This window comes from Dryas octopetala, chromosome 3 (assembly GCF_963921425.1).
Source record: "Dryas octopetala chromosome 3, drDryOcto1.1, whole genome shotgun sequence".
Classification (NCBI taxonomy): Eukaryota; Viridiplantae; Streptophyta; class Magnoliopsida; order Rosales; family Rosaceae; genus Dryas; species Dryas octopetala.
Genome location: NC_141368.1, coordinates 27,977,475 through 27,988,146, shown reverse-complemented (window position 1 = coordinate 27,988,146; position 10,672 = coordinate 27,977,475). Strand labels below are relative to the sequence as shown.

At 36.9% G+C, this 10,672-nt stretch overlaps 1 protein-coding gene across 1 annotated transcript; it reads left to right on the top strand.

Annotated features, from left to right (window-relative positions):
• The first annotated feature begins 294 nt into the window (after positions 1-294).
• Positions 295-2,700, top strand: LOC147292234 (homeobox-leucine zipper protein HAT9-like). The gene is made up of 3 exons (XM_086237267.1): positions 295-724; positions 836-1,170; positions 1,884-2,700. Exons 1-3 carry the CDS (start codon positions 388-390, stop codon positions 2,319-2,321), a joined length of 1,110 nt encoding a protein of 369 aa, XP_086093393.1. The 5' UTR covers positions 295-387; the 3' UTR covers positions 2,322-2,700.
• The last annotated feature ends 7,972 nt before the right edge of the window (positions 2,701-10,672 follow it).

Genomic DNA, 10,672 nt, shown 5'->3' with positions numbered 1-10,672 from the left:
GCTTGCTTCTTCCTTTCTCCACCCTCCCTCCTAAAATCTAATAAAAATTGGCTTTCACGTGTGTTTGTCAACCTCAGTAAAGACTTGTCGGTCAAACTGCTTTTCCCACAACGCCCAATTATTAATTTACTATTATTATATTAAATAAATATTCCAGAATTAGAAAACAAGAATGAAAATTAAGAAATTAAAGAAAGAAAAAAGAGACTGTTGGGTCTGCGTTTGACAGATCGAATTAATTTATTTATAGTCTCTATAAAGACTCTTTCTAGTGCTTTGCTTTCAGCCCAAAGTTCCAAAACCCTCCATTCAATTCAAGCCTTCCTTTTCTTTCCCTTCCCTTCTCGATCTCTCGTTCTTAATTTCTTTGTATTGAGTATATGAAAGATGGAGCTGTGTTTGAGCATAGGAGATCAGGCTCCAGACCTTTTTGGGTTGATCTCTGCAGAGAAGCCCTCATCCAAAACTACAGCGTTTTGCATGGGGTTATCAATCGGTCCAAGTGCTAGTAGTAGTACTAGTAGTCCTAGCAGAGATCAACCACAAAAACAAGATCATGATGATCATCAAGTCCTCCATGTTGATCAAAATGATCATCAAAGTAGTAGTGGTAGTGGTTTTGGTAGTGGTAGTGCTTCCAAACAAGTACCAGTCCAACTTGATCTTCTCCCTCACACTCCCGTCCCTCGCAGCCATGGCTTCCCTTGGCCTCCTTCTCTAAACGGTGAGTCCAAATCCAATACAAACCCACATGCATATTAATATCCCATTTTACCCTTTTCTATATTCTTGCGATTTTATTTATTTATTTTTCTGTGGGTATTATTATGTATAGGGTGCTCATCACAGACGGTGGCGGTGGAGGAGGTGGAGCAAGTGGCGGCGGCGGTGTCGTCATCGCCGACAAACAGTGGTGCGTCGTCGTTTCATCAGATGGAAATTGGGTTATATAGCAGCAGCAATATTAATTACAGGGGCGGTGGTGGGTCGCTGTGCGGCTACAAAAGGGATCACTCGGAAGGCGAAGGCGAAGGTGAAAGGGCTTATTGTAGACTCAGCGATGAGGATGTCGACATTAATGGAAACACCTGCAGGAAGAAGCTCAGGCTCTCTAAGGAACAGTCTGCTTTTCTTGAAGAAACCTTTAAACAACACAATACTCTCAATCCCGTAAGTAACATTTATCTACTTAATTAAACTTTACAATCTTAGATATATAATTTAAGGAAAATGATAAGGCTCTCAACTTACTTCTGTTTCAATTACTTTACTTCATTTTCTTTTTCAGATTTTATTTTTTATTTTTTATTATTCAATGTATAAATCTCATATAATTTGAGAAAGAAAAAAAAAAAAAAAGTTAGAATCCCTAACACTACCGAAAATTTAATTCTTTAATGTTAATCAAACTGTGAATCTTTATGGTCACATACAAAAATTTACGTGAATCTCAAACTTTACTTTTTAAAAAATTTAACTTAATTAATCAATGATTTAAATCTAGTATTTTGATAACGAAAACAAACATCTCTTTATCTAAATATTGATAAGTATACTAAAGTCTTTTGCTAATATGCTGTATATCAAAAGTGTTCGCTTGTGGCGAACTTAAATTGACGGACAATAAATTTAAAGGCTAGATTCACTTAAATGTTTATTGATTTTAATTATTGAATAATTACTCTTAAAATTTAAGGTGTCAGATAATGAGTCAAGAATGTTTGTTAAGCTAATACATTTTTTCAACAGTGTAGAGTAAACATATAATAATAGACAGAAATAGAGAGAATTAGGGGATTTGAACGAAAGCTCTAAGACAACTACGTACTGTACCGAAAAACCTTGTAAATTTAATTTGTTTGTGATATTAATTGATGATGCAGAAGCAAAAGCAAGCATTGGCAAAGCAGCTTAATCTGCGCGCAAGACAAGTAGAAGTTTGGTTTCAGAATAGAAGAGCAAGGACCAAGTTGAAGCAAACGGAGGTGGACTGTGAGTTCCTCAAGAGATGCTGCGAGACACTGACGGAGGAGAACAGAAGGCTACACAAAGAGCTTCAAGAGTTGAGAGCTTTAAAGACTTGTAATTCAAATCCATTCTACATGCAATCACCAGCCACCACTCTCACCATGTGCCCCTCCTGTGAGCGCATAGCCACCACCAACACCGACACTGCCACCACCACCGCCGCCGCTGCCAAGATGACCAATATCAATATTGACTCATCAACAAAAACAGTCCAAGGGTTCCCCCTCAATAATAGACCCAGGTTCTATCCATTTTCTCAACCCCAATCCCACCAGCCTTCTGCTGCTTCATGATCATCAAGAGATTCATTATCAGACATAGAGTTCAGCTTCCAAACTGGGTTTGATTTGGTGGGTTGTGTTGTGTACATATATAGACAAAACTAGTAGAAAAATGAACAATAGGTGTTTGTTTTTATTTGGGGGTTGCTAGCTTCATGTTATGGGGATTATTTGGTTTTTTTTTTTTTTTCTCTTTTCCCCTTTTTCAAAATCCTATCTGTTTATTTATTTCTTCATTTTTGTAGTGATAGAATCATCAATCAGCCAGGAAAAAAGAACAATATTCGTAAGGTCTAAGAAATTAAGAAAAAGAGGATGCATGGCTTTATTAGCTGGTGGATCGAAAGTCCCTCTTTTTCATTTTATTTTTTTCTTTTGCTTTTTTATTGGAATATGGTCTAAAATCAAAATACAAGGATATATCTTTTCGGTTGTTGATGAATTATGAAAGGAACTATTGTTATTAATGTTATGATGAAGAATTGATTTTATTTAATAAAAGAAAAAGATGAAGAATTGATTTTTGGTCGAAGGTATGATATTGAATTGAATTAGCCATTGGGTTCTGATGTAACATGTATGGAGAGCAATTTGATTTGGTAAAATAAAATGAAGACATATTTGATTAGAGAAAGAGGTGGCTTTTGACATTTTGAATGATTTCATTTTCGAATTATATATACATTGAATTCAATATTTCAAATTCAAAAGGCATTGCATTGGTTGGATGAGGAGGCGTGGGCGTGGGCGTGGGCGTGGGCGTGGGCGTGGGGTTGAGATAATATCATATCTCATAGAGTCATAGTTGATAGAAAGTAGGAGTTGGGTTTGGGACTTGGGAGATGGTAGGGAGTGTTTGCAGCCAAAAGAGGTGTTGTTTGGGAACAAATGGAGAAGACAAATAGGGTTTGGGTGGGTAGGGACAGGAATGTCATGTTGATGAATGTGTCCCTTTAAAGTGGGTACCACATGTACAATCTCCAATTATGAGTACTCAAGCAAGTACCCTGCTCGTTAGTCATTATAAATATCAACGTTGCAAGGCACGTGAGTTGCCACCAGCTTTGAAAACTATTCTTGTCAGATGAATGCCCATGAATTCCTTTGTCAGACTCCACGAACCAAGTCCAAAAAATAAGGGTTAATTACATATATATACCTCAACTATACATCACTTATCAATTGGGTACCTCAAGTTTAAAAACTTTCATTAGGGTACATCAACTTATGTTTTTTGTCAATTGAATACCTCCGTTAGTCTGACCGTTAGTCTAACCGTTAACTAATAATGTGGTGCTGATGTGGCACATTCACTTGGCATTTAAAAATAGACAGGTGGATAAAAATTAAGTAAAAAACCTAATTAGAGTTTAAAAAATGATACAAAATATAAAAAATAAACACAAAATTAAAAAATTAAAAAAAAAAATGGCTGAGAACCCAGCAACTTCACCCTCAACCCTTCTCTCTTCGCCTCCCTCCCCCTTTCTGGCCAGCAACTCGCAGCCCACACCCTCCTCCCTCCCCCTCCCCAAGTCTGCCACCCTCCACATGCACCCACTGACCACCACCACCGCAAACCTCCAATCGTAGCCCTGTCCCGACAAGCCCAAGCCCAAGCCCAAGCCCAAGCCCAAACCCACCGCCTCTCTACCTGTCACCGCCACCCTGCCAGCCTCATCATCGGTTTCTGCGCCCCATGCCTCCGCGAACGCCTAGCCGGTCTCGACTCCGCCGCTCACCCCGAAACCCCAACCCGGAACCCACATTTCGGGTAAGAGCTCCGACGCAGCAAATCATGCCAACAACTCTCCAGACCCGACTCAGCGCAAGTCCTAGCTCCGGCCAAGGACTAGATTTATCAGCCAACAACCTTCCATACTCGACTCGACGCAAGTCCTGCGACGTTAGGGCTCGGAACACTCTCTCGGAGCTCTTCAACATCGACGACGAGCGCAAAGGCCTACCCAGAAAGTTCGAGGTCGAATTGAAGGAAGAGGACGATAATGGAAATGTGCTTAGGGTTTCTGATGCGAAGTTCAAGACGGTGAAGGAGTTGAGTAAATAAAATTGGGGGTGAAGGGCGTCGGAGAAAAGGAAGAGGCTGGGTTGGGCAGGATAGGGGCGGGCTGGGGTGGGGGGGTGCGATGGAGCTGGCTGGGGTTGGGTGGCAGAGGGAGGGGCGGGGATTGGTGGAAGAATGAGGTGTTGCAGAGGGGAGGGGAGGCAGAGAGAAAGAGAAAGAGAAAGTGAGAGGAGGGAGGTGGGTCGGGTCTGGTCGGGGTGGGGTGGGGTGGCGGGGGGAAGGTGTGGCCTGGGTTTGGGGGGGAAGGACGGGGGATGTGGAAGGGTGGCCTGGGTGGGGGAAGGGTGGGGGAGGAAGGGGGAATGAGAGGGCTAGGTGGGGAGGTGAGGCCGGGCAGGGGAGGCCGGCCTGGCTTCGTTTTTTTTTTTTTTTTTTTTTTTTTCAATTTTATATAATTTTAAGGATTTTATTGATTTTTTTATAAATTTTTGTCCAGGTGGCTTTTTTTAAAAGACAAGTCAACGTTTAGTGGTGGGTCCGCTTGTGCCACGTCAGCGCCACATAAGTAGTTAACGGTCCTTCTAACGGTCAAAGTAACGGAGGTATTCAATTGACAAAAAACATAAGTTGATGTACCCTAATGAAAGTTTTTAAACTTGAGGTACCCAATTGATAAGTGATGTATAGTTGAGGTATATATTTGTAATTAACCCAAAAAATAATTTACAAAGTGAAAGAACGGGAGAGAAAAGGAACGGTGGAGATAAGGAATTAGAATTCGGAGGAGTCATTTCAATTAAGATCTTTATTAACTATTTTCAATTAGAAGGAAAATAAAGATGATTCTTACTCATATATTTATTAATGATAATAAATCATAATCAAAACTAATTTAATACTAAAATACCTTTGTACAAAATATGTATCTAGGTTTTATTCTCTGAATGAGTATTTGGGGTTAATAAAAAAGTTTGAGAATAATTTTGGTACGAAGCTATGACTTCAAATAGAATTGGAGAAAATACCAAGTCCCCCTAAGGAGTGTGATTGCTTAAAAAACATGGGGTTTAGAGTGGAATAAAAGTGATTTCTATTTTTTCCACTCTTATTCTATGTAAGTAAACATACCATAATAGTCTAATCACTAATGCTAAATATACCACATTATTGGTGTCACGTGTGTACCTTTTTTTCTAATGGGTAGGACCTATACTTGTATTAGACATGGTCTCCATAGCATTACTCATAGTCTAATATACACATTGATTCATTTTTCTCAATTAGTTTATCCATATATGAAGTTTTATCTTAAAATGTCTTAGTGTTGTTAGTAATGAATCATCCAACTCATATATTGTAGAGATCGAATTGTATCAAAAATTCAATATAGGATTAACTTCATCTGCTTTCATATATGTCTTGTATCAAGCCACACAATTCTAACACGTACTTATGATATAGGGGAGTTTTGTCTCTAATAGAAGAAATATTTACATGTTTGGATCCACCATTCATTGTATAGGTCTCATCTATTAAAGGGATGGTACAAAACATTAATTATCAGTTAAAATGATAAAAATCATAGAAAATTAGAATTCAATACCAAATATCAATAGTTTTTCAGCAAAGCAGCAAGACACTAAATTTTTTTAGTTTAGGTACTAACCTAAAGCAAAATATTTTGGATTAGGTCACAAATTAGTTTGCTATACATTTGTGACTGTTTCAAATTCATAAAAATTCAAACTTTATAAGGGTTTAATGTTTTAATTTAAGTTTGAGGGATGAAGTTCTATAACCCATAGACTAAACATTAAAGTTTAAGCCTTGTAACTAAATTTTAATCACTTTAATCTATCCTCATTGAGTATACTACCAATCCTTTATTCTTTACGTAAGAAAATCAAAATATTGGTATCAAAATCGTGAAGATGCCTTAATTTTCTTTTCAATACTACACAATAATATTTAGTTTTATCTAATTTTTGCATGATTCTTTTTTTTTTTTTACACAAGTATTGCATGATTTGAACACGCACGATATGTGTAATATAATGTCAGATCTCTACTATAAAAAGAATCTATATTAGATTTGATCCGAGTATATAATGATAATCATTTTTGTGGTCCTTGCACATAGAATACAATGAAATAATGCTTTCAAAAGATGAGCCCACGACAAACAACCAACATGATTGCTTAATAGGGTTGATTTGGTCTATCTATACATCAATGATATCATCATATTCTTTTATCATATTTATCATCAATTTAAAATGAAATTCTCTCGTATAAAAATTCGATCTTTATATAAAATTATTTAAAGATTTGTCGTAAAGTTTTTGAATTGTTGGCCCTCCATGCCGTGGGAGATTAGACATGACACAACACTACAATTTATGGGAATTATTTACAATGTAAAAGAAACAACTTCACCTAATCACCTCAATAGAAAGTACATGTCCCATTATCCCAATATTATGTGTCATCTAGATGATTAATTTGTTCGATGTTTTATGTCCATCACGCTAATATTTCATAAACTTTTTTAAAAAGAAAACATATAAGTTTTTTCGAGAAAGAACGAATAAAGATAGAAGATTAAAACCCGTTTAGTTGGCTATTCCAAAAGTTTTATTTATCTTATTTCGAACAATTCCTAATTATCTTTTACTGTATTTTATGTTTTATATTCGGAAGGGAAATTCGTGATATCTAAGAGGCCTAAGACGACTTTTTTGCCACTTCAAAGATTGTATTTGTGGTAGAGGACTTTTCTTTGGTTTTTTTTTTTTTTTTTCCCCCGCCAAATGAAGAAATCCATTAAAGAACAAAGCCCACAGGCAATACAAACAACAAACAGAAAAAACTAAAGTAGCAGACAACAAGCCACCAAATTAATTGTTAAAATTGTTCACGGAAAATTGTTTGGTTAATTGTTTGGACTTTTCTTTGGTTAATTTGTTCACGGAAAATTGTTTTTGATTTATCATTTTTAATTAATTAAAATTAAAGAAGAAAAAAGTGAAAATAAAGATGAAAAAGTGAAAATAAAGATGAAGAATTGAAGATAAAGAGAGGGTCCACAAAATAAGAACTATTTGTTGATGCAAAAATCCGTCAAAATGTTGCAGCAACGTCAAAGAGATGAGATGTACGATGATTGTACCCTTGACTGGTGATAAACAAAGCTTGTTGGATTGTTAGATGATATATCTTGATGAACCCTTCCAGCATGAACAAAGATTAAAGTAACATGCATGGACCGATGTGATACCAGCCTAATATACTCCGATAATGAAGTCAATGATGTATCTTAGATGATGTTTGAATAAGAATAGGGAAGAACAAGCAAGAACAAATGTTGGATTTTGAAGAATAACGAAGAACAAGGTAAGAACTTCTGGATATTCTTAGGGGTTGTGTATATTTTTCTTGTGTTGTTGTGACTCCCCTTTTTGTGCATATGAGTGGACTTATATATATAGGCAAAAGGAAGGACAAGGGAAGTTTACCTGCATGAAGATGAACGCTGGTGAAGAAGTCACGTCTAGGGTTCGGAACAGTGCCATGCACAGCTACCAAGCACTTACGCATTCAATGCCTGTATTGAATGCAAATGTGATTAGTCATAGTTGATTGTCCCAAAAGTCATTACTGGAGCCTAGATTGTCAGACTTTATAGCATGTCTCATCATAAATACCCAAGTTTGGCGGTTCATCCTAATTCTGATTTTTTTAGTATAGCGGTGGAATGGTAAATCCGATCCGAACTGGATATAGGTATTTTCCCTAAATCATCGCCTGAGGGTTGAGGGATGTGCCTGATAGGCCCATAGATAGCCTGAGCCGAACTAGGTACTTGGAAACCAAGAAAACGAGTCAAAAATGATCTTTTGAAAGATCGGATCGGTTAGATTACATTAGAGATACCGAGCCGACTGGCGTACGTGAAGATGTGCATTCGAATAAAAGCGAGCAATCTTCAAGAAATGAGTTCGGTTCAGACCGAAAGTGATCTAACTGATCAGAGCCAAGACGTTAGTAGATATACACCACCAATCAAGTGAATTGCTAAGGAGTCAAAATGCCAGGCAAGATTCATGATGCCACATGGAAATTTGCGGTTGGTCGCTGAACCTTCGTGGATTTATCCACAAACTATTCAATGGGAATATATGTCATTCTATTCCAAGTTTATTCTAATGAACCCAACACAGCCTTAGCAATGTTGAAAAGAAACCCGCTTAATCAAAAAAGTTTCAACCAAAGTAAAGTTTATGTTAAACAAAACAAAATCTTTTAACCAATGAACATCACTGACAACACTTTTATACACCTTTATCTCCTGGATCTCTTTTGGCTTCCTTCACCCTTAATCTCATCGGCAACTTTTTGAAGAAGATCGACTGCTTTTATTGTGGATATGGTTAAGGTTGTATGGAAAGCTAGACTCAAGCTAATTGAGCTAATTAATTAGATGTTGCAATTTGCAGTACTACACGTGGCGCAAGCAGAACACACATGTATGCATGCATCATGCATGGGTGCCTATATAAAATTTTCTTTTGTAATAGAGAGGCTTTAAGTGCCTATATAAAATATAAGGTGTGTATACTGTATAATATAAAATTTATTCTCCATATATCATGTATCATTTATAGTGCGAAATATACATTAGAAAATAACGTACACAGATTTAAATTTTTTTTTTTCTTTCATGATATAGCATATTGTGATTTGTGTCGAGCCTCGAGGGTAAGACAACTATAGCAAAAAAAAAAAAAAATGGTATATGACTTTTGTCAAAGCTTTATTAATCACTAGCTTATAAATGATAAAAGACAATCCAAACATATTATAAAGAGGTATGAATATATAGTGGAATTTTGATAATGACATAAATATTTTTTTAATGGACAAATTTTGAGTGACTGAGGAACAATGGATAATCACCATAAGATTGAATGTATGTGTAATTTCTAAATAGATTACTCATTAACTTGTTGTATTTGATTCAACCATTCAATATAATAAGTTATTACAGTTGCTCAAAACTTGTTCCTTAAAAAATGAGACTATTAATAATAATATATTCGAATGAAGTATTTATAGAATAGAATTTCAAACTAACAAAGTTGTAAACATGCATGTCAAAGTCTCAAGATTTGTAATTGTTTTTTGTTTGATTAACTATTCGCATCCTAGGGTTTTGTTTAAAAACCAAACTTAAGCATTTCATCTCTCATTTCTCTAAAACCCTAACACAATAGCCACACCCTCTCTCTCTCTCTCTCTCTCTCTCTCTCTCTCATCGTAACCTCTCCGTCATCCAACGGCCAACAGCGGTGAGACCACCACCAAATTGATCGTCTCTCGCTCTTCTTTCTTCCCCTAGCCTTCGCCGACCTAAACATATATCCAGATACAAACTCAATTAGAACCCAACAAGAGCTGGCCTTCTTCTTCTGTGACTTTCCGACTTCAGCGACCTTTCGCTGTCAAGTTAGTCCTAAAACATTCTCTAGTAATGCCGATTCTTTTGGTGGCTTTTGATTTCCCTGACGACCACCGCACATGGCATTTCGAAGGGCTAAAGATCTGCTGCTTCCTTTACCAATTTTTGGTGACCTTAGCAGCATATGACAATGAAACCATCGGGGTTTGGCTTCTCCTTTCTTGCTATTTCCATTGGTGTTGCATATGTCAGATTATTTCTTAATTGAAAATCCCCAAAACGAAACCCTAGAAACCCACCGGTGCCTTCCTCGAATTTCGGCGGCTCCATCCACTTCAAGTCTTGGATAGGTATCCTAGTGAGTTGAGGCTCTCCCTTGGGGTAGTCAAGTATGTTTTTATACAATCGCGTAGTTACATCTTTTGTGTCACTAGGATACGAATCGCAATAATATCGTAGGTGTTTGCGTAAGGACGTTCTTGCTACTAGAGATCGATTGTTGCCCAGCTAGTAGTGGGTATGGTACCGGCTAGGGTTGGTCCACTATATTTCTTTACAAGTGATTATACTTCTGTAGGGTGGCAAAGGTACGCATGCATTTTATTTGAAATGAGCATGCATATCATTCCTATTGCCATGATCTGACCTTGTTGACATCTCTGATAATAGTTAATCATCAACATTGAATATTTGTTATGTTGGATGTGAGATATTATGATCATTGTCACTGTCTTGTGTGTGCTAATGTGGGTGATAATTTCATAAACAAAGTTCTCAGGGTCGCGCTTGACTATGTATACGAATGCTTTTATGATGGTTATTTCAAGGTCTCAGTATGATCTCTATCATCATCTCTATTCCCCTTATCAATTCTCGTAT